The sequence below is a fragment of the Amphibalanus amphitrite genome, unplaced genomic scaffold (genome assembly GCF_019059575.1).
Source record: "Amphibalanus amphitrite isolate SeventyFive unplaced genomic scaffold, NRLGWU_Aamphi_draft 000497F_arrow, whole genome shotgun sequence".
NCBI classification, from domain to species: Eukaryota; Metazoa; Arthropoda; class Thecostraca; order Balanomorpha; family Balanidae; genus Amphibalanus; species Amphibalanus amphitrite.
This window is the reverse complement of record NW_024881991.1, coordinates 293,856-318,923: the sequence shown is the minus strand read 5'-3', so window position 1 is coordinate 318,923 and position 25,068 is coordinate 293,856. Positions and strand designations below refer to the sequence as shown.

The following is a 25,068-nucleotide window of genomic DNA, read 5'->3' as shown; positions in this document are numbered from 1 at the left end:
TCCCGCCGTGCACCCTTCGGGATATGTGCTTTGCTGGCCGTCTGGAGAGCGGTGGAGAAGCGCGTATACAGCTGTTGTGTTGAGAGCTCCTCAGGTGGGGCCTCCCTGAGGGCTTCCTCACAGGAGTCGCTGAACTTCTTCCAGTCGGCGCGGTGGTGAGCCCACCTGGTCTTGCGCCTCCGCTGAGGAGGGTCCGACACTCCACGGATTTCGATCACCATCGGCAGGTGGTCGCTCCCGAGGTCGGGACCCAGCGACCAGCGTGTTCTGACCGCCAGCTCGGGACCGCAGGCCGCCAGGTCCGGCGCAGACTGGCCTCCGGTTCTGTAGCTGATGAGGGTCGGGTCCCCACTGTTGAGTGGGCTCCATCCGACATCCTCCAACCAGCAGTCGAGTCTGTCGCCGACAGCGTCCTCCAGGTCGCAGTTACGGTCCCAGGCTGGGTGGTGGGCATTCACATCGCCAACCAGGAGTGTCTGACGGTTGACTGGTAGGCATCGAGGGTCGATTTTCCTTGGTCGAGTTCCATGCAGCTGGGAGCAAACCCTAGATTTTGATTGATGAGAAGAAAAAAAACTAAGGATTTTTTCTGGAGTCAGTTTCGCTGCCAATCATTTTTCGACATCTTGAAAGGCCGAAGGGTTAACTCCCCCACCCCTGAGGGTTTTCGCGAATATCTAAAAACTCCTCCGTTGTTGGCACATTTTATCATGCATTTTTTGGCAACGTGAAACTCAACCCAAGGTCTCTCGAGGTCAGGTCAAGTGATCCACCTCAAAATAAGTTCCAATGCTTGCCATAGCTACAACGAGTGACGTATCGCTTTGAAACTTTCAGCATTCCAAAAGGGCAGCAGTATGTACGAAGTGTAGGCCATATAATTTTGATATCGGTGACTAAAGGTCAGGTCAATTTTGCGACCTCTCCATTATAAATCAATGCGAGAAAATTGAAAGGTGTCTTTTTTGGAAGAACCTCATTCTTAACCCGCGCCCCGTAGGGCTACCGGCGGACCCTACCACCCGTAGGGGGGGGGGGCCGTTTCGGCCCCCCCCCCCTAAGATCTCGGAAAGTTACCGGCCGATTTTCAAAATTCAAACGGCGTTTGATAGCCCTACCCGGGAACTACCTTGTGACCAAATTTCATTGACCTAGGTCAAACCGATGACGTCACAGGTCAGGTCAAAGGTCAGATTTTCACCGTTCACAGGCAATTCAAGAAATGTGCTGTGAAATCGAGTAAATTGGTAATTTATTGAAAACCATCGATGGTATATTGTTCGTCAAACACATACTTTGCTATCTGAGGTCACTGATACCAGGTCAGGTCACAGCGAGGTCAGGTCACCGGGGGTCACAATATGAATGTGTCGTGTGATACATGTTTTATGGTCCATTTTACATGACAAATGCGATTATGTGGGTTAGGCAGCCTTTGGGGCCAGCCTAGGTTACGTTTTGGTGAAGGTCAGGTCAAGGTCAGGTCAAATTAGGTCAAATTTCAAAGTTGATATTTTTGCATAAAATGGGTATCGATTCGATGCAGCTCGTCACGGGGAGTCTAATGGTGGTCTTTGTTTTGCTCTACGAGTTCTAGAATTGCCAAAAATTGAGTTTGAAAATTTGACGTCATCATTTTTGAACAGTTTTTTCGCTATAACTTGGCCAAAAAACGAGGTATCGATCTGAAATTTGGTATGTAGATAGAAGACGGTAGGTACTATCACATATATTCCGTTTTTTTCGAAACTCAAAAAACTTTTTGGATTTTTTGGCTAATATATAAAAAAAAATGCTTTTTTGATTTTTGGGGATCAAAACTCATAAATTTCAAAAATCCGAGATAGCAGTTTTGTAGCCCTGTCAATTCTACACCTTTTATGTCTTGATCATTTTTCTGTATCTTCAAAGCTGTAGGCTTGACAGGTCTTCTCGCGAAGGTCTTTTTTCGGTCGAAAATGACAGAACATGACGTCTCTCTGACGTCATTTGTGGCCAACCTATCACAGCCTCTGGAAAAATTTTTGGTCACAATGTGTAAAATTGATGCCCGGAGGGGTCCTGAAAGTTTGGTGGCGATATCTCCAGCTGTTTAGGAGATATCGACCGAAAAGGACAGGGGGGGGGGGGCCGTTTCGGCCCCCACCCCTACGGGGCGCGGGTTAACATTCTCAAGCACCGAGTTACAAGTAAACATAAAACACTGAACCGGAAAGTGGCACCCGTGACCCCTTCTCATGTCGCTGAGGTCTTTTCAGGTCACGAAAGATATAATCTTTTTGAAATCTTTTTATGAATGAAATCTCTTTATTTTTATTTATGAAATCTTTTTTTCTAATAACTTTTGATAGAGGCGTGCTAGAGCGATGAAAACACTTAAGATGTGTTGTGCTTGACGATACATATCGATTGCTACGCAACGCGACCTTTTCCGGTCAGGTAATGACCTTGACCTAAGGTCAAATTTTCAAGTTGACCTTTCAATGTCAAATTATAGTTCATTCGATACGTCTTGAGTGCTCTCGACGAGATGAACACGATGCCGGTAAAAGTCAGCGCGTGGAAGTTTGACTCAAAAGTTATTGCAGAAAAACTGTTTCCGCAAAGCACGTCTTTTTGGGCAGTTTTAGTCCCCTGCAGGCTAAACCGTCTGCAGCTCTGTAGCTCTATATGTTCCTGAACTCTGCGCCGGTTTGTCGAAAATTGTCGAAGTTTGACCTGGAAATTGGCGAAATTCTACCTTCGATGACCTCTGGTTACCTTTGACCTAGCCTAAAAAGTGATTGAATTAATTTCTTCATTACCTTTGACGCTCTTTTGAACGCCGCCTAAAGCGTGTTGCTACGTGGCCCAGGAGCTGAGTTAGAAATGGGGAGGGTGTTCAAATACCTCCCCCCCCCACAGTAGGGCGTGAAAATCCAGGGGCCCCAGCGGAGCGCGGGCTAATGCTGATCATACAGATTTTCAGTATTTAAATATAAATAAGTTTTGTGTGAATGTTTTTTTTCTGTAATTGGTTCGAAAATGGAAAAGATCTCATAATTATTTTTAAAGTCCGCATTTTTGCAGGTCACTGGAGCATTTTTGTTGCCCAAAATGAAACACTCGATTTTAGAATAGGTATGATCATACTTCATAGCAACATCAATCAGTCTGATCTGCATAACTTGGACTGTTTTGTTCCTCAGTATCATCGATTTTATTGAAGCTATGCACTTTTTGAAGGTGAAAATAGCAAAGCTCTGATAATTTGATAAATTGTGCTCTTTTAACCCTCGCCGGCCGAGGGGGGGGGGGCGGGTGCCGCCCCCCCCCCCATAGGGTTTTTTTCGCGATAGCTCCGAACACGCTGGTGATAGAGAGCTGAAACTTGGCATACCTGACCTTTGATTCAAGCCGGATCTTTTAACACCAATCGCATTTTTGGGTCAGGTCAGGTCACTGACCTATGACGTCATAAGTGAACCTCTGCACGGTCTTCAGATGTCGCAACTTCGCAACGCCCTCACTGTCATTTTCGTGACCTCACCATTATAAGTCAATGGGAAGAAATGAAAACTGCTATTCTGGCGCCGGGAACGATCTCCAACTATCTCAAGCACACAGAATCATGATTTGATACACTCCTTGCAAGGTTAGATGCGTCACTTTTGCAATGTTGACCTTGCGTGACGTCATTTATGATGTCATCAAGGTCAAGCTAGTTTTTCGTCAATAACTCTTGATCAAATTGAGCTAGCGAGTCGCGGAAACCACCAATGGACTCAGGAAGACCTACCGAATCGAATGATATGCGACATGACCTCTTTCGACCAACTTCGTGACCTGGGGGTGCTGACCTGATCTTGACCTGAGGTCAACACCCCAAATTGACCTGACCCGAACAAAAAGTATATCATTCGACGCGCCTGAGCGAGGCGAACACGATGCTGCCAAAATCGCGGCGTGCGGCCGTTTTTGGCGAAGTTATTCGACAAAAACTGAACCGTACCTTGGGGCACTTGACCTGACCTCAGAGGTCACCGGTTAACCTAGGACCTTAAAATCGGGTACCAATCTCTGCGTCTCGTAACGGCGCACACGCTCGTTTTTTCCGCGACGCGCTAGCTCCATCAGGGGCGAAACGGCGAGGGGGGGTCGTACCCGCCCCCCCCCCCCCTCGGCCGGCGCGTATGTAGAAAACCAATAGGTCCGGCGAGGGTTAACCCACATGTAACTCCACATTATTCATAGTTTGTTTAATCGTTTCCTTTGATTTTTTTTTTTTTTGGTAGCAGGAAACTGGTGCTGGTTTTTAATGGCATTCATATAGTGACGTTACAGAAGCGCTATTTTCTTGAAAATGAAAGCTACTTAAAGGTAGTGTGCCACCTTTGAAAGATTTCCCATTTTATTTTTCCTAGGATAAGAAGCTTCTGTTTTTACATAATATCGCAAAAAAAAAAATCAAAAATGGGCCTGGAATAGTGCCTTTTTCGCCTAAAAGTTTTTCGGTTTTTAGATATGTATAACAACTGTAGTGGGCTCACCTGCAAACAGGCGTCGGGCAACAATCGCGAATGCGGCGCACTTGTGACAATAAGCAAAGGTCATTATAGTGTTACGACCATACGACGTACGGGAATGAGTTATCAGCTGTCTAATCGTAGACAACACAATGTCGAGCCTTAAACTGTAAGCCCGTATTGGTATTGTTTCTTTTATTTGGCTGTCGAACATTATTTATGGTTTGAAATATGATTTTATGTAAAATAATTGATATGAAAAAGCCGTCTTATAAGTTATGACCCCATTTCACCACACGCAAGTGGCAGAAATGACAATGATCAGCTGACGCATTTTTCTTGGCCGAAGTCAGAGCGCGCGGCCCGACGCACCACGCGTATTTGGAAATTCCGACCTCGACGAGCATCAGAAGCCACCTAACAGGCGTGTTCGAAACCGCAGGAGATGATGATGAACGGGTTTATCGAAACTTGATTGGATGAGCATATCGGTAATAGCGATTTCAGCAGGGGCGGATCCAGAAAATCTCCAAGGGAGGGGCCATTAGAAACCAGGAGGCCCCCCCCCCCATAATCCCACCTGTTGGAGGCCCCATCTTCCCACTTGTTGGGCCCCCCCCAAAAAAAACTGCGTCTATTGAGCTTATCTAGCTGTTCAGGCAACATCTCAACATCTGTGCAGGCTTGGAGGCCCTCTGTGCAGGTTAGGAGGCCCTGCAAAAGTGGTCATCTCTGTGAGTATAAGAGACCTCCAAGTTATGAAAAGCTTTACCAATTTTCTAACAAAGAAGTCTTCTCAGTTAGTCTTCTAAGAAATAACTAAGTGGGTAGGTTAAAAAAAAAACTCATCGGATTTCGGCCACTTTATTTTCAGGAGGCCCCCTTTTCAGCTTTTTAACTTTTTAACTTTTTATTTTATTTTTGAAAAAAAAATCGGCCAAGGGGGGGGCCATGGCCCCCATGGCCCCCCCCCTTGTATCCGCGCCTGGATTTCAGTGTGTGCATTTATTGTTCATAGTGGTGTGAAATGTGGTTGGGGTACGACCGACAACCCGTCGGGGCGAATTTCGCACTGGGGTACTCAAAATTTGAAGAATTTAAGACGTTTCCATGAGTTTTGAAGGTATGGATAAGTTCTAAAAATCCGGTTCTCCTTATCTGGGCCATTAACTCCATACGGTCCAAGAAAGCTGGCACACTACCTTTAAACCAAATTAAACTGACGTTGGGTACAGAAGAAAACAAGAAAGCCAAAGAAAGCTTCGAGTTGATGCTTGCAAGTCAACGGCGTTCATGTTTTAGTAGAAATCCTGGAAGCGGCTGAATCTTCCCCATCCCAGCGGATCATGTTTTCAGAACCTCAGGTTATTCATTGCTGCTACATATTTATTTATTCTTTTTAGACATAATATAATGTTGAATACCTTTTTCTTATTTGATTCCACTAAATTGCCTGTTTTCACAATCAGATTTAAACGGAACGAATATGAAATCACTACAGATGTTCAGCTTTCATTCTCTTCTTACTTTTGTATGTTCAGGATGTAACTGACTCATTAATTTGCGCTTCAAATGATCATATGAACATGCTATTAAAGATTTATATGAACTTGTAGTGCACTTGTTGCAACTTTTATGTACGCAAAGCAGATTCGTAGTGATTATGCTCTATGTTCTATCTGTTTTTAATCGCATGCAAACAATATTTTTCATTGTTTAAAAGGGTCAAAACTTAAGATGGTATTGCAATATTAATATTTTATTGTATGCGGTAAATGTAAAAGATGTGTGAATGCATTCAAAGGTAATGCACAACTTTTAGATTTGACTGTAGACCTCTTCATACCGGTCTATATCGGTCTATGAATTATGATTGGACTTATCGTCTATGACATGTTCATAGCTATTTATCCACTAAAGGTTTTTAAGTCATGCATGAATATTTTACGCTTTCTTCGTCCTAATTTTCAGGAGTAGATTAAACGTCGTTAATGTCATCATGATCTTCTGGGATTAGCAGCCTCACCCGCACTGGCTTTGTTCAGGTTCTATGCGTCGGACCGGTGCGCTGCCTCGGTTCAGTAATATTCACCGTGGGCACGGCGGCTGGCCCAGTTAATCCACCTCCCACCCCGGCCAATGCCGCTGGATTTGGGTGCAAGACAACACCAACCTACACAGTAGGGGAGAGTGGGGCAAAGCGGCCATCCGGGGCAAAGCGGCCATCCATCGTTTTAGCCCTCCACAGCTGGCGTCAGTTCCAATTTATGATTTCCAATTATGCTTCTCTTTGCGGTCGTTCGAATGAGCCAGACCGGGGTTTCAGGCCCATCGCCATTGTTCTGTGAAACACGGAAAAGCATTTCTTGCCAGGTTACCAATTATGTTTACAATTTTTAAATGTTATTTTATTCCATAACCGTTTGGAATTTTTATAAGCGTTTTTGTCCATGCATTGCGTGGTTATCGTGCATGCCTTCTACCAATTTTAATGCTTTTTACCCCACTAATAGCTGAGCTGGAATATTTTTGTCTCGGACGGTATGCGCGGGGCAAAGCGGCCGGGGCAAAGTGGCCAGCCCCCAATTGGCCATAAGTTGTTTCCATCTGGATAAAAACATTATTTATATTCAAATGTGTCGTCATGCATTCATCTTGGCCACTTTTCGGTTACATGAGTTACCAAATTATGCAATTAAATGTTTTTCCAAGAAAATTCTTTCTTTGTTTAACAATAGGTGGGAAGATAACAAAGTAAACATCCATCTTCCCTTAAACCTTGTCACCATCAAATACCCTAGTCGTGCATGAGGCAACTATTCTGTTTCTCATATCGGGACTTGCGAAGTCGCCAGTGGCCGCTTTGCCTCAGGGATGGGGCAAAGTGGCCAATATGCTATAGGTTTAAAGTTTTGTCAATATCTCCCATATGTGAACGCCTTTGGAAATGAAACGCAGTTGGAATAAAAGACAATTTAATAGGGATCACATTGGTATAGAAAGAATCTTTCCAAGTTAAAAAATCAAGCGTCGGCATCGTTAGAAACGTTAGGGTGGCCGCTTTGCCCCACTCTCCCCTACACACCCAGTCCATTAGTATCCCGGCGGCGAGCGGGACATCGCTACAAACACCTGGGGCATTCCATGATAGATCGACCAAAAAAAAAATTAAATTGACACCCTCATATTTTATTTTTCGCTCAAAATTGGTGTAGAGGGTAGAAATGGGCGGGAAAGCCAGCTGTGGCAAGGATAATTTTTTTTTTGACCTACAGTTTTCGAGATATAGCCTCGGGCAATTCCTGGAGGTCACGCAGCAACCCTATGTTTGGCGGCTCATAACTCAGAAACTATTGATTTTTGTATAAGGATAACTTTATGTCTTCCAACTCAAAATCAACCAAGGAAACTTTTGGCTATCTCGGATTTTCGATTTTCGAAAATTTTGGTCACGTGACCTCTTGACCTATTTTTTGAAGAGTGACCTTGACACTTTCCCACCTGAAAGTTAAAATTTGGTCTGATGACGATTCAAGCCTTATCAATGGTCGTTCATATGCGACAATAAAAAACATGGCTATCGGCCTGCATTGACCTCAGGTCAGGTCATCTTTGTGACCTGCCCATTATAAGTCAATGGCAAAAGTACCGGCTAGGCCACTAAAACGCATCGGACTGGTACAGTTACTTCATAATCATACCATATTAGGTTATTATTGATCACTCTGGTGCAATTTTGCATCAGTGACCCGCGGAAAGGTCATCCGAGGTCACATTATGACTCACGACATTCATATGCCTTTTATGTCTATATCTTTTGATAGAATAGGTATAGGGCTTTGGGAAACACGATCAATTAGTTCACTTTGGCCAGGCGCATCATGCCATACGCAGCCTTATATGTTAAGGTCATTTCGTGACCTTGACCTAGGGTCAAGGTCACGAAATGTCAGTGTCCACACACCACCGTCACAGTGCACGCATTTCTACGCCGCCTGGTGCCGATGATCAAGAACCGTGTACCGGGGCTAAAAAAGATTCACTATTTTAGCGACGGCTGTGGAGGGCAGTACAAAAATAAGTTCAATTTCGTAAACGTATGCAGCCATGCTGACGACTTTCAGGTTCCCTGTGAATGGAATTTTTTCGCCACCTCCCACGGCAAAGGAGCCTGTGACGGGATCGGTGGAACCGTCAAGCGCGCAACGTACCGCGAGAGTCTACGGCGCACGGTTTCTGATCAAATTCTGACCGCCCAAAACATGTATGACTTTCTAAGCCAGCAATTTGTCAGCGCCATAGAATTCCTCTTCGTGGCTAAGGGGGAGGTAGTGAAGGCGGCTACGGAGCTCAAAGCTCGCTTCGCCAGGGCCAAAACTGTGAAGGGGACGAGACAGTACCACAGATTCTGTCCAGTTGACCTGACCACAGTCCGCGTCCACGAGCTTTCAGAAGATCGGGAGGGCAAGGAAGTCAAAGTGTCTTAGATAAGCACATACAAAGTAGACGAGCTTGGAAAGTTGCACTGTTGGATCGGACCAATGTTGTGTTGTGTTGTTGTGAATATGTTGTCGGTTTGCTGTGTGCCGTGCGTGCCGATTAGGGTGTACATAGGAAAATGTTTTATGTGAGTGATTATTATTCATGCCAAATGTACGAAACTGCTGATCATCACATATCTACCTATGCTATTTTTTTTTAGATTGGTACCTGTAGAAATGACCGCAACACCGAGTCATATGAGCGTGAATTGCTTAGGTACAAGTACTTACGCCAACGTGTCTATGCACCTCGAATGCCTTTACCACGCCAAAATATTGTTATTTAATCTGGCTGAAAATAAACATTTTTCACGGAATAAAAACGTTTTTCGCCAATATCTTATTATGTTTATTAAGTCAGATGTATAAAATAGCGCCATCGTGTTTGCTTTTTCCAGTCGGATCGAATTGTATAAGTTTTTATTTCGAAAGGTCAAATATGAAATTTGACCAAAATTTGACCCTAGGTCAAGGTCACGAAATGACCTTAACATATAAGGCTGCGTATGGCATGATGCGCCTGGCCAAAGTGAACTAATTGATGTGTTTCCCAAATCCCTATACCTATTCTATCAAAAGATATAGACATAAAAGGCATATGAATGTCGTGAGTCATAATGTGACCTCGGATGACCTTTCCGCGGGTCACTGATGCAAAATTGCACCAGAGTGATCAATAATAACCTAATATGGTATGATTATGAAGTAACTGTACCAGTCCGATGCGTTTTAGTGGCCTAGCCGGTACTTTTGCCATTGACTTATAATGGGCAGGTCACAAAGATGACCTGACCTGAGGTCAATGCAGGCCGATAGCCATGTTTTTTATTGTCGCATATGAACGACCATTGATAAGGCTTGAATCGTCATCAGACCAAATTTCAACTTTCGGGTGGGAAAGTGTCAAGGTCACTCTTCAAAAAATAGGTCAAGAGGTCACGTGACCAAAATTTTCGAAAATCGAAAATCCGAGATAGCCAAAAGTTTCCTTGGTTGATTTTGAGTTGGAAGACATAAAGTTATCCTTATACAAAAGTCAATAGTGTTTGAGTTATGAGCCGCCAAACATAGGGTTGAAGCGTGACCTCCAGAAATTGCCCGAGGCTATATCTCGTTAACCGTTCGTCGAAAAAAAAAATCATCGCCACAGCTGGCTTTCCGGCCCAAAACAACCCCCTAGACGAATTTTGAGCGAAAAATAAAATATGAGGGTGCACAGCTTTGGTCGATCTATCGTGGAATGCCCCACCTGGTCGTTACCCACCGCTCTCTGCTCTACAGCCGACACGCGCGCCGCTAATCCCCGCCCGCGACAAATCCGCGCGCCGCTCTCGCTCTGGCTCTCTCCGTGTCTGTCGTTCCGTCCGTGTCGCCCATCGAGCGTCGCCCCAATACCAAGGCAGCTCGGCGACAAATAATGCTCGGCTTTAAATGCAAAGCTGGCGGGCGGACGGGGCGCGGTTGGCACGGCTCCCGGCCGGGCCGGCGCCGCCCGAACGGATGGCGCTCGGACGGGCCGCGCGGCGCGGCGCTCCGTCCAACGGCCGGCCGCCGCGCCTCGTCACTGCAACTGGAGCGTGGCTCGTAACTCGCCAGCGCCGCCGCCTCCTCGCCGGCCGGCAGAGCTCCGCAGAGCCGGCCGTCGCCGTCGACGAGAGCAGCGGCCGCCGCCCCAGCTCTGCCGGCCCGAGACGGCGGCCGCGCGCAGCGCCCAATCAATGCCGTGCGCGCGACCGGGCGCCAGGGGCCGCCAGGGTGACCAGAGGGTGACCAGGGCGGCAGGGAGCTTCTAGGGGCGGCAGGGGATGTCCAGGGGCGACCTGGACGTCACCGGGCGGCAGGAGCCGATGTCTAGGGGTGACCAGAGCGACAAAGACGGTAAAAGTGATGACAGGCAGGAGGCTCGCCATGTCAATAAAACTAAACAGACTAAACTACCTTCATTCTGCCGGCTGACTGAACTTCACGTCACAAGTGACTCATGCAGTTGCTATCCTTGCCTGGGCAGTGGGCGCGGGACCACAGTCGGCTCGCTGGCGACGTCCGACATCCGGTGGCCGGTGGCCGGCGGCCGGCCAATGTGGCCGTCCGGAGTCGGCTGGCCGTTCCGCTGCGGAAGAGATCGGTCAGAGAGACCCGCCCTGGTGACCGGCGGCGCTCGCGGTGCTCCGAGCCGTAGGGTAGGGGTGAGACGGCGACCCGGGATGGGGAGCGAGACAGAGGCGGAGACGGAGCTGGGATGGACTCACCAGTGGTATTAAGGTAACTTTTTTAGGAAGGGGAGTGAAATGCAATGATATGAATTCATCTGTACGCAGGATTCGTCCTAGATAGGGAATAGGGATGAATGTAGGGCAGCGCTTAGATATAGCTGCAGATTGAGGAACCGGGGTAATCATCAGAAACAACGGAACGCAGGCTGTTACGGGTCCGTTGGCGTTTTATCTAAAATCGAACCTAGCAGGATCGATGGCGTTTAGTTTTCTTGATTTCTCGCAGTAGATGACGGTTCGGTTCTCCCCAATCTTGGGTGTCCTCTCACTAGGTGCCCGATGATTACCTACATAGCAAGTATGGGGCACTTTGCCGCTCTCAGTCTTGGACCCTGATTCCGAGCCAGGAGACATTTGCCTTATCCACTACGTCTGTGATCTGTGTGACCCGAAGCGACGGTCTTCTGAAGCGAGGGTTGGTTTGGTTTTCAGTAGCACCTGAATCCGCTAGATCTGTCTTTCAGTGAATACGATGGACTTGCCGAGGACGAAGACGTTTGGACCTGCCGCCTGGCTAACCGTGATCGGTCATTCTTGGTGCCGAAACCAGCCGCCGTGTCTGATCGGTTAACAACCCTCCCAATCGGTCGGTCGGTCTCCGATTTCATCCGATTATCTCGGAGATAGAGCGACGAGCTCTGTCGCCATCAGCCCACCTGATTAAAGCCTGTCGCCGACCGACCCTTTTTGTCTCTCTAATACTTTGATAGGCTTGACCTCGAGCATTTGCAGTTGTTTGTTCGTTTTTGGCTCGGTCGGGTGCTGTTTGCCAGACAGCTCGGCCTTTATTGGGGCCGCACTGTGCCAAGGCCGCCGCTGCTGGTATTCTGCCCAGCAGCAATGGTGCCGCCCACTGTCCCGGCTGTGTTTTCGTGCGAGAGAGACAGTCGGCGTGTTCTGCATATGGTGAGCATTGAGCACGCATCGTTGATAAATCTCTTGACTTTTGTCTACATTTTTTACTTTCGTTTAGTGATGTGCTGGCATCTCGCTCGCCCTCCCGTTCGGTTTCATTCTGCCTCCGTCGTCTCTGAACTGAGATGAAATGGCGGCTGACCCGGCTGTTCGGCCGTCCACCGGCAGATTAGCCGCCCAAGACGCCAACTTTGCTCGACAAAGCGTCTTGTCATCGGAGTTGGGCGGCCGGCCACGTCCGCTCGCAGCAGCCGGGCTTTTTTCTGGGGCGGCTTCTCACTCCGTTTTCATCTGCGGCCCGGCCGACGCCTGGCCGGACCACAAAAACGGACCGGGACGGGGCCACTTGGACGTGATGGTCGGATCGATTGTCGCCGCCGGCGGGGGAGGCTGGCTGCCGGCATACGTGGCCGCTGGCCGACAGCCGATCAGTGCGGCTGCAGACTGGCCAGTGGCCCTCAGCGCCAGGCCGCGAGCGACGCCCACGGCGGATGGCCGACCAGAAAACGGCTCGGACGCTTTTGTGGTCTCCGGGCTGTCTGGCGCGGTGGAAAGGGGAGATTCTGCTAGCACAGTTCAGGGTCAGGAACACGCGGGAGACGTTTTTGATGAATTGCTAACTCATTTATTGAACTCACATGCTACGTGACATTAGCGAATCGCCCAGTATATACCCAATATTGTATTATTGGATAAATGGACACAAAAAGTTAATGCACGCCTCTTTTTACAATTGGTGCTCATAAGTCATACAGATACTTACAGCTGTCATCGATTGTCTTAAAAGCATTAATAAGCTTTTAAGACAACAGAAACGCTTATTATGACCAGGCAATATTTGTCGTTGCCCAGTCATTTAACCTATGTGATCGACTGCACAGTTAACCCGCGCCCTGCTGGGGGGGGGGGGTGTTTGAACACCCCCCTTGTGGTTTTTGGTACACCTTATCATACATCAATTCTACACATGTGAAAATTTCAGACCAAGGTCATTCAAGGTCAGGTCACCAGGTCACTTGAAGTGACCTCACCTCATAAAAAGTTTCAATGTCTGTCATAGCTACACCGAGTGACCGATCGCTTTGAAACTTTCAGCGATTGCTAAGAGCAATAGCATGTACAAAATGTATATCTCAGAATTTTGATATCGATGACCTAAGGTCAGGTCAATTTTGCGACCTCCCCATTATAAGTCAATGGGAGAAAATGGAAATGCGCCTCTTTTGGATGAAAGACATTATAAACACTCCCAAACACCGAATTACAAGTGGTTTAGACACACTGAACATGAAAATGGTGTCCGTGACCCTTGTTTATGCCCTGAGGTCAAATTAGGTCACGAATGGTATCTAACAGTTTTTCGCAAGTAACTTTTGATAGAGGCATGCTAGAGCGATGAAAACGCCTTAGATGTGTTCAGCTCGACGATACGGATCGACTGATATGCAACATGACCCTTTCCGGTCAGGTCATGACCTTGACCTGAGGTCAAATTTTCAAGTTGACCTTTCAAGGTCAAGTTATAGTTCATTCGATGCGTCTGGACGAGAGGAACACGATGCCGGTAAAAGTAAGCTCGTACAAGGCTTGGGTCGAAAGTTATTGCAGAAAACTGTTTCCGAAAAAATCGGCTATTTTTGCAGTTTTTGCCCCCTGCAGGCAAAACCGTTGACGTTAGGTCAAATCTGAGAGAGTTACTCAGAAAGGGCGTTAATAGGGCTATCGAATGCGCTTTTCCGAGGCGCTGTAGCTCTATTGGTTTCCGAGTTATGCGTTGGCTTCTTGGAAATTTTCGACATTCGACCTGGAAATCGGCGAAATTTTGCCTTCAATGACCTCTGGTGACCTGACCTTTGACCTGACCAAAAAATTGACTGAAGTGATTTCGTCATTATTTTTGACGCTCTTTCGAACGCCGCCTTCCGCGTATCGCTACGTGGCCCAGGAGCCGAGTTACAAGGGGGGGGGGGGTGTTCAAACACCCCCCCCCCCCCAGCAGGGCGTGGAAATCCAGGACCTCCAGCCGGGCGCAGGTTAAGGATTTGGGATTGACTCACGAAATTATGGATGGACACTTCTGTCTATTCATGCCGGCGTCCCGGGTCACCCGGTAATGGTGTTAGGTGTTGCGGACATCCTGTGCTCAAGGTCCCCTGAATTTCTTTTTTGCTTTTTGAAACTACCTTGCCTGTTGTTTGTTTCCTTTGTTGATTTTGCTCATATTTCCAGTTTATGGTCTCCTCTGAATCTAATGCATACGCAAAAGGTTATAAACTACGTTAAAAGCCAGCAGACAACAAACAACCAACAAATCAACCAGTTCATAGAATGTCAGAGAACTTCCGCGGAAAACAGTTTTACATTTTATTTCGTTGCGGTTAACTATTTGCTACCGTCAATATCTTGCCTAAATTTGCCTTCGTCTAATTAGGCTGAGTCTCTTATCCAGGCTTTACTTTTTTCAACTAGTCTTGTTCTTATTTTTTTTTATCACCACGCCATTTGTTGTCGATTTTAACATCGGTTTTCTTTTTCAAGGGACGGTAACTCATGTTCGGTAAATGTTGCTGCATGCTGTAATTTGTCTTCTATACAGTCTACCCTTTTTAATTTCACCGCAGCCGCACCGCCGTTTGATGAGTTTCCGCCGGCGTTCCACCCACATTCTACTCCTGTTCCCGAGAATTGGCCGAATCCCACTCCCACTGGCCGTGCTATTCACCAGTCGATCGCCGAATGTCTTTCTGATCCAGATTTATCGTAATAGGTGGCCGCGGCCGGTCTTGGTCCGTTTACCAGCGGCAGTGGAGCTGTTACGGTGACGGATTGTCGTGGTCGTCCGGCTGGCCGGCCGGGCCGGGGAGAGCTGCAACAGGCCAATGAACGGGCCGCCCGCACGTGCCGTCGATACAGCCCGCTGGTTAGACACAGGGCATCGCACTCAGTGGGGTCAGGGCGGCCGGTGAACGCGGATGGGTTCAATGCCGAGAGGCAGTGACGCCGGGCAGAGTCGAGTGTTGCGTGTGGAGTTGTTGGCGTGGTGTGTGTGTCAGACGTTCTCCTCCCTCTCGCGACCCGAACTGGGTCACTGGGGCCGTCACGCCGCCTCTGCCGCTCATGGCGATACGCCGCTGTCCCATTCATTACCGAACAGCATTCCACAAATCGCGGCGGACAGCGGCAATCGGTGCGGCGCGGGAGTGCAGAGCGCCGCCCCGTCTGCCGGTGTCTGCCGACTGTCTGGCCGCTCTCCGGTGATGTATATCGGTCCGGTGGTGCCGCCGGTGGCGAGTGGCCGCCACCGGGCGACGATTGGTCCCGCTCGATAACGAGAGACGCGCCCGTGACGTCACGCTCGAATGGATGTCGGCTATATATCTGAGCGAGTGGGAACTGGCTGAGACGGCAGCGGCCGAACGCCCGCCCGCCCGGCCCGGTGGCAGTGGCTCGGCCAGAGCAGCCGGCCAGTTAAATATTGAACCACAGAACTGCTACTGTCCTCCGCGCATCGCAACTTGAGCAGATTGCCTGTTCATTGCAGATCGGTTGCAGGGTCAAGAAGAGCCTTGTCTTCTTAAAATGCATCATTTGTTCTCCACCAGCCACCAGCCACCGTATGCCGCCCTTGAACAAGACGCGTCTAATGGTCGATCGTGTGTGTCAAACGGAGGTCGGCCGTGCTTAGAGCGAGCAGAGCATGCCACTGCGAGCAGAGTCCTTGGCGCTCATTGGCCGGCGCGAGCCGATCCTCGTTACATAAACGGAGCGGTGGCAATTGTTTGAATGCGGTATGGCATCTTACCGGACACTTTGTATGCAAACTATCTGGCCGGAGCGGCGCCGGATATGCAGCATTGGCAGCCGCCTGTGGGCGTCAGAGTCGGAGACGGAGTTGGAGACAGACAGAGACAGAGACGGAGACAGAGTTGGAGACAGAGTCAGACAGAGACAGAGACGGTGGTCGGTGGGAACCGTCCGACTCGAGCTCAGCCTTTCTCAGTAGTGATTTGTTTGTTGGGTTTCATGTGATGCGATGCATATGGTGTGATGTCTCGCCCGTATGCTAAATTGATGCGAGGTGATATTTGATGTTTGTGACACTGACCCTGGAACGTGAAAATGTGTTTTGCTGTGATCCTTCTAGATAAATCTCGACGTTCTCGGAGATGTTTGGAGACCATAAGCTGGATATGATGGCAGTGTGGGGATTTATTGAATCAAATTTTTGAATCTTTTTTACCTTTGTCAGCATTTCGAGACATGTGCCATGCGTAAAATTGACTTGCGCTCCACGACAGTTCCACAGAGCGCAATCCTCTGTCGCCGATAATTTTGACGTGCCTGTCACCCCTGCCCCGTTACACTGTCGCCTATGTTCCTGACCTGCTTGTCGCCCCTGCCCTCGCTCCGTAACTATCGAATATCGGCTATGTCCCTGACGTATCAGTAACTCTGCCCTCCCTCCACCACACAGCTGCACGGCCGGTCTCGGGAGCAGCGCTACACGAAACTGGCCGACTGGCAGTACGTAGCCGAGTGTTCGCGAGCCGCCCACCCCCTCCCTCTGTACGGCAACGGAGACGTCCTCTCCTGGGAGGAGTACGAGGCCAAGAAGGCCGCCTCGGGCGTGGCTGGCATCATGGTGGCTCGTGGGGCGCTCATCAAGCCGTGGCTCTTCACCGAGATCAAGGAGCGGCGCACCTGGGACATCAGGTGAGGTGGCGGGCTGCGCAATGTTGAAAGTCTCGGACATCAGGTGAGGTGGCGGGCCGCGCCGCCCGGGCGCTGGAACATTGTTCGTATAGGAGGCCGCGTAGTGTAGGCAGTCTTGGGAAGTTTCATTGGCGGGGGCAGTGCGAATGACAGCCAGGGAAAATGGTATGAATAATGGGTATTGAGACGCGGAAACTTGAACGTGCACTGATATTTTTAATTTGCTCTATAGACTACTCTATTTCAGTAATAAGGTAGTCTATGTTTGCTCCTATCAGCTTTTGCCTGTTTGTTTACATCTTTTCTGTTCCTGGGATGCATGTTACTTCTCGTGTGATGACTTTCTATTAGCTAGCGTTGCTTGTTGTCTGACATTGACGCCGTTTGCAGGTCTTCGGAGCGGTTAGATCTGCTCAAGGAATACACCAACTACGGGCTGGAGCACTGGGGCAGCGACACGGAGGTAAGTGAACACTCTGACACTGAACAGTGATACATTTTGCATAGGTAAGCGGACGGGACGGGCAGCGACACAGGTGAGTGGACGGGACGGGCAGCGACACGGATGTTAGTGAAAAGCGACTTAACCCGCGCCCCGTAGGGGGGGCCGAAACGGCCCCCCCCCTGTCCTTTTCGGTCGATATCTCCTAAACGGCTGGAGATATCGCCACCAAACTTTCAGGACCCCTCCGGGCATCACTTTTACACATTGTGACAAAAAAAATTTCCAGAGGCTGTGATAGGTTGGCCACAAATGACGTCAGAGTGACGTCATGTTCTGTCATTTTCGACCGAAAAAAGACCTTCGCGAGAAGACCTGTCAGGCCTACAGCTTTGAAGATACAGAAAAATGATCAAGACATAAAAGGTGTAGAATTGACAGGGCTACAAAACTGCTATCTCGGATTTTTGAAATTTTTGAGTTTTGATCCCCAAAAATCAAAAAAGCATTTTTTTGGATATATTAGCCAAAAAATCCAAAAAGTTTTTTGAGTTTCGAAAAAACCGGAATATATGTGATAGTACCTACCGTCTTCTATCTACATACCAAATTTCAGATCGATACCTCGTTTTTTGGCCAAGTTATAGCGAAAAAACTGTTCAAAAATGATGACGTCAAATTTTCAAACTCAATTTTTGGCAATTCTAGAACTCGTAGAGCAAAACAAAGACCACCATTAGACTCCCCGTGACGAGCTGCATCGAATGGATACCCATTTTATGCAAAAATATCAACTTTGAAATTTGACCTAATTTGACCTGACCTTGACCTGACCTTCACCAAAACGTGACCTAGGCTGGCCCCAAAGGCTGCCTAACCCACATAATCGCATTTGTCATGTAAAATGGACCATAAAACATGTATCACACGACACATTCATATTGTGACCCCCGGTGACCTGACCTCGCTGTGACCTGACCTGGTATCAGTGACCTCAGATAGCAAAGTATGTGTTTGACGAACAATATACCATCGATGGTTTTCAATAAATTACCAATTTACTCGATTTCACAGCACATTTCTTGAATTGCCTGTGAACGGTGAAAATCTGACCTTTGACCTGACCTGTGACGTCATCGGTTTGACCTAGGTCAATGAAATTTGGTCACAAGGTAGTTCCCGGGTAGGGCTATCAAACGCCGTTTGAATTTTGAAAATCGGCCGGTAACTTTCCGAGATCTTAGGGGGGGGCCGAAACGGCCCCCCCCCTACGGGTGGTAGGGTCCGCCGGTAGCCCTACGGGGCGCGGGTTAAGCCTTTTAGAGGAAAAAATATGGAAATTGACATGACTGTTTGTTATTTAACTGTTTTTCATTTCAGCATTTTTCCGAAATAATTTCGAAGCAATTTTAGGTGTCTACGAAATTCCGAGTCCCGCTCATGCTACCCGACCGTTTAACAAAAATTGGGACGCTTAAAATGCCCCTCCCCCCCCCCCCCCAACTGGCGGCGTACGGTTGTCGCCGACCACTGCGCTGGTGAGGCGTAAGTTATTAGGCTAGCACTGGGATCCTGATGATTTTGACATCAAAACAGATATGATAGGTGCTCGGCAGGGCTGCGGAGTCGATGGATTTACGGCGACTCCGACTCCGACTCCGACTCCGGCTTTCAAAAACCAACTCCGACTCCGACTCCAACTCCGACTCCGGGCAGAAATGTCGACTCCGATCGACTCCAACTCCCGACTCCGACTCCACACACCTGGCAGGGCTGCGGAGTCGACAGATTTTCGGTGACTCCGACTCCGACTCCGGCTGGGGTTTCCAATATCGACTCCGACTCCGACTCCGACTCCGGTCACAACTGTCGACTCCGACCGACTCCGACTCCGACTCCGACTCCGACTCCGACTCCGACTCCGCAGCCCTGGTGCTCGGTTAAGGTTTTGAAGCTTTCTTGGGGTACCAATAGTCTGAGGGTAATTCTGCTCAGTCTAGGAGTTTGTCTTTGTGAGCTTCTTTTTGGCCTAAGCATATGACCAATGTGCAGTGGGGGTTCAAGGTCAAGTGCTATCGAGCTGGCCTCCGGGCCAATTGAGTGGTGTTCAACGGTGTCGACTTCCTCGCCCCCGGCCAGGCCATAAATCGCCGCGCCTATATCTCTGTTATAGAATGCCACCGAGCTACAGGAAGACGGCCGACTCGCAATTCCACTGTCGGCCCCGAATTTTCAGATCGTGTGGCAAAGAGCAATAATGTTAAAACAATAGATCGTATGGTAGCGGACAGGACCGCACAACAATTTCCACTTCCCACGTTTTTCGAATCCCCAAATTCAACATTTTGAAACATTCGCACCAAATTTCTTTGAAAAAGTAACTTTTTGTGGATTCACATTGGCATGCTTCTGACGTGGCCAAATATCCCAGGTTCGAGGTCAAAATTCAAAGTTGATGGAGCCCGTCGCCCTTTTTGCCGGTCGTTTATCTTGCCTTGTCTGTACATTAAATCTGCATTTTGATCCGTTTCCAGCGCGGATGTCACGCGTCGTGTCATCCCGGGGAGTCGCAGTGTCCTGATCCCCGGTAACGAGTCCGCTCCCTCCCGAATTCCAAGGGTGTGTCGTATTCAGCGCCGACACAGGCCGAGGATTTATATCCGCTGAACGCGGGGTGGCCGGGGGCCAAGCGAGCCAAGTACCGGCCACGCACGACCTCGGGGTTAAGTGATGCGAGCGCGCGCCGGGCCGGGGCGTGCCGTTTCGCGCCCGCCGCCCGGCCTGGGTCGCACTGTCGCACACTGCCGTCGTTGTGTATGTATAGGATGCTAGTTGGGCCGAGCTCGGCTGATTTGGCTCCGTATGTCAATGACGTGATTTGCGATGTTTTTACGTCTAATGCCAAAGTGGCTGGCTCAAGGCCGGCCGTAAAATTGCTGTAAAATTAACAGCCGAAAATCCGGTGTCGGTCGAGCGCTGGGTGGCCGCCGCTTAGTACGGGTTCCGGAGTCGCCCGAGCCGCGCCCGTTAAACGGACCGACTGTGACGGAGAGACGCCGCTCCGTCAGCCGGCTGATGTCAGATGACGTCACACCAGCGCGGGCTGACGTCGGCTGACGTCATACCAGCTCGGACCGCCGTCTGCTGACGTCATACATGGTCGTCTTTCAACCACCGAGAACATTTCAGGACGTTCTTTTTATTTTTTTATTTTGAGCTTTTGTTGTTCCTCACAAGCCTGAGTTTGAAATAAAATATCTCAATTGCCTATTGCTCTTTTTTGCATTGCTGTGCTATCTAATTCATGATTATCTCAACACTCAATGTCAAATAAGGTGTCAAATTTGAACCATCGCCCAATATTTTCTTTTCTTTTCGTATCCGATATATGCCATGAATGAAAAGGAGGGCTTTTGAATATAACGAAGATTGTTTTGATCAGGGCTGCGTATTCGATAAATTTTAAGGTGACTCCGAGTCAGACTCCGGCTTCAAAAACTGACTCCGACTCTCGACTCCAGCTCCGATTCCGGGCATTTCTCATTACCTAAGTCCATATAATGAAATCAAATTTTATGTCGGAGATTTTTTTATCTTACTTGAAACGAACTTTTGCGCACTCCAAGGCCTTGTATTGCAAATAAGTGTTTTGTTTTTTTTAATAGCATGCAGAAATAAAAACGGGTTTTGACGCAGCAGCCTTCTTCAGCTTTTTTTCCAATAAACACGCTGGTCCAAAACAGGGGTATGTCCTTAGCTTCAACAAAACCTGATTTTGAAAGGTCAACGAGCGAAAAATCGTCGAGCAACCAGGTGTAGGGCGTGACTTTGAGCCATGCATTGTTAACTCCGACTGTTGACTCCGAAGTCGGAGTGGGTAATATTTTAGCGATTCCAACTCCGACTCCCGGCAAAACTGCCGACTCCGACCGACTCCGACTCCGACTGGAGCCAGCTTGGGAAAGTGTCTGGTAGTCAGCTGAATGATAGGACGTCGAGCGGAGAACCTATTTATCGTGGCTGATCTCCTCAGTCTCCTGCGCCTATCACCGTCTGTGAACGTATGAGCAGGCGTATGTGACTCCCTTACTCGTATGCCTTGCCAGTGCCGCCACCTGCTGCAGCTTCTGTAAAATAGTCCCGTCACAGATGTCGCTAGTCAGTGTTCCCTCAGAGTAGTAATCTACATTCTACAATATTTATAGTCACCGTGCTACAATGCACCAAGATAATCGAAGGACACGTATTGATTGAGCTCTCAGGGTGTGTCAAATCTATGTTCTACTCCATCGCTACGCCCTGCTGCGTTTAGACCTCGTTCAGAGCTGTATTCCACACCGAGCTGGCACTCGATAATGTCTGTCAGATGTGCTAACTGCTAACCAGTGGGTCTCACAGGCCTCCCCTAATCTACATCTACCGCCTAACCACCCCCGACCTCCCGCTAGGGCGTGGAGAAGACGCGTCGCTTCCTGCTGGAGTGGCTATCGTTCCTGTACCGGTACATCCCGGCGGGCCTGCTGGAGCGACCCCCGCAGCGCATCAACGAGCGACCGCCGGCCTTCCGCGGCCGGGACGACCTGGAGACGCTGATGGCGAGCGGCAACTGCCGCGACTGGGTCACCATCAGGTGAGCAGGGTGTCATTACAGTGTGCTTACAGTAAGAACAGTGTAGTAACGGATCAGCTGGGGTAGGAGTGTGGAGATTGTTCACCCTCAGGTGAAGACGGTTTGTGGGACTGGCTGCCATCGCCGATACTGTTCGGCTATTTGGGCGGGATGAGGACAAATTGTATCTGGTTGGGAGCTGATTAGATTCTGGACGATATTGCCCGATCTTTGGCAGGGATGAAGACCGATAGCATGAAGGGTAGTTGAGATAGAATACATGTTTGGTATTTTGGAATTGTGTTAAAACGATTGAGGCATCTAGAATTGATAAAAGACAGAGAGCACGTGCTTACTAGGTTGAGAACAGTATGTAACCGGTTTTTGTAGAAGTTCATCGTATATCTTCGATAAGGTAGTTGCAATAGGAATATTGATACATTTTATATGGACCTTCTTACCAGAACTTCTTAAATCGGCGTTTGAGTGTCGTTGGATGTCCCAACGTTCCCCTTGCCATAATGCTTTTTACTTTATATTTTTATATATTAAGTATTGGCATGTTACTTGCCTGTCAGCTCAGTTCTCTCTTGTTTCAGCGAGATGCTGCTGGGTAAGGTACCCGATTCGTTCGAGTTCCTCCCCAAGCACAAGGCCAACTCTTACGGCTAGTAGTCTCTCAGTCAGCTCAGTCTATAGCTACTCGTCGTCACACTCCAAGAGAACAATGTGATCAGGCCGGCGCCGCCAGTTTTGACCCAGCTGACCTCTTGTGTCGTGGAGTGTGATCAAAGCATCACTGAGGTCAATCAGCTTAGCCTCAGGGAGTGCGATTTTTTGAACGTATATCAAAGATGGACTCCTATCCAGCCAACTGGTATGGTGCCGAATCTCGGGAACGAAACTGTGGTTTGAAATTGAAACGAAATGTGATTGCGTGAAATTGTTTGATGAATGTTCGTGTGTTTTGATGCTGCGTGTTGTACTGTTTGAACGCTACACGACTTTGTTTTGTTGACTCGTGGCTCGGCTTTGCGTTGTTGACGGTCAGTTGTTTCCAGTGGTAATTGGGCACATTGATAGCTTGGTTTTATGAGGCGATTTTACGGTCCGCTTCTGTTTGCTCAACGTCTTAAGCACTTTTTCTACTGGTTGCGTAATAAGAATATCACTAAAATATCTTCAAAAGGCACAGCTGGTAACTAACAGCTGAGCCTGCTGTCGGTTGATTCAGGGGTTTGTTTATGTCTTGTCCTTTTCTATGAATCAGGAAAGAAATGTCTCCGTGATTTTTTATTTTGGCTTACGTTGTTCGATACTTATCTCCTTCGTGTGGAACGGACCTCGGTAATTCAACGATGATTTTTCTCTGTTTTTTGTTAAATGAAATACACAAGGTCACGAAACCATCGGCTGTCAAAAAATGTCGCTGTTGTCGAACGAGTGAGCAATGACAGCGACAAGCGCATCACTATGTCGGTAACCCAGCGGCTTTATAACGATTGCGTATTATTTACTTTAATTCGTTATCGTGCGGATGGTCAACGGAAAACTATTTGCTCATTCCTCTATAAGTGCCCATTCCCATCCCTGCACCCCAATGCCATTGTACCCCATCAGGACCGCTGCCGGTCTCGCTCCTCCCTCGCCTGGCGGCTATTTCCAGCGCGGCGGCTCCTCGGTCGCTGCCTGGTCGCTGAGTTACGTCCCGCCAGCTGCGTCCGAATCATTCTATGAACATGCGACGTGCAAAATATCGTCTCCAATCTGGGCGGGACCCAACTTATGGCCCTCTGTCGAACTGGATCACGGCCCGCTGAGGCCGGTCGGTGCGCCGCAGTGCTTGAGCCGGGGCCCGGGGAGGCAGAGTCGCCGGGGATGGACGGGGCATGGATACCTTGCGAAAAGTTTGCAGTGCTGATTCACGACAACACAAATATTTTCAATGAATAAGATAAAGAGATAGATAAAGAGATAGATTCAAACTATTGCTGTGAGCCTGTTTTAAGCATCTGGAGGTCATTTATGCCTGATAACTGAAACTTTAAAATGGCTATAAGAAGTTCTCCACAAGGCTTCGGCTCTTCGTAAATATGAACTTTTTGCGTATATTTACACATCTTCATTTACGGCAGAAAAGAAAAATTTGAATAGAACACATTTTGCTTAGCTGCCTTAGTCGAGGTAAAAGACCGGCAGTGAAGGGGTTAGACCTCATGTTGAGATTGATTGACCCCAATATGGATCCTGCCAGGGGCGACTCGCAATCCGACCGATCAAAATCAACGGTTCCGAGAAACGTGACATGACGTGGTTTATAAAATGCCCACTTGTACCCAGGATAATCAAGCCTCTTGAAAACTCAAGATCTACCGCCAAGATACTCTTATGCGTGAAAGGAATTTTTAACACTATCTAGTGTCTACACAAGCATCTTCGTCAGGGACGTAACCTCTAGCGAAGGCTACAATAGGCTATGTTAGATTCCGTCCCTTGACTGATTTGACATGTGATGGGGACAGAGGGATCTTCATGGTCCTTTCAAATTAATTGTTTGAGGAAAACTCATGCTGGGATGGTCTTCTTGCTCACCAACAAGTGCATTTGTTTTCATTCACATTATCGACTGGGTAAACAAATAATGTTACGAATGTAGGAGACAGAAGTCGCTTCCTTGACATGTGACAGTCTGGCAACTGTCAGCACTTCCATAAACACTACATACCGCAACTTTCGGACATTTGTGCCAGACGGAAAATGTCCTAATGATAACTGAACCTTGCCGTTTATCACGTTATATGCCAGGGAATTCGCCGAGCAGGACGGCCGTGGTGTGTGTCCTGCTATATGCATGTGATAAACATGCTCCAGTCTTCTACCTGAAATAGTATGTCCGTGCGGTAAGATGTTATTGTGACCCGCGCAACGACCACAGTATTTGCAATGATCTCTCATCTACATCGCCATTTAAGTCAAGGGCGTTGACCACGCTCAATCATCTTATCTTATCATCTCGCAACCGATCTGTTTTGCAACACCGCTCGTCAGCCGGCTGTCGGTCGCCGCCCGC

At 48.4% G+C, this 25,068-nt stretch overlaps 1 protein-coding gene across 1 annotated transcript in view; it reads left to right on the top strand.

Moving 5' to 3' along the window:
• The window catches only part of LOC122392692 (tRNA-dihydrouridine(47) synthase [NAD(P)(+)]-like), a 50,841-nt gene extending 27,437 nt beyond the window's left edge, over positions 1–23,404 (top strand). Inside the window, exons 9-12 of the mRNA XM_043387851.1 lie at positions 16,709–16,947; positions 17,338–17,410; positions 21,838–22,019; positions 22,598–23,404. Coding sequence (XP_043243786.1) covers positions 16,709–16,947; positions 17,338–17,410; positions 21,838–22,019; positions 22,598–22,670 — 567 coding nt within the window. The 3' untranslated portion in view covers positions 22,671–23,404. The remainder of the gene's footprint in view (positions 1–16,708; positions 16,948–17,337; positions 17,411–21,837; positions 22,020–22,597) is intronic.
• Positions 23,405–25,068: the final 1,664 nt, after the last annotated feature.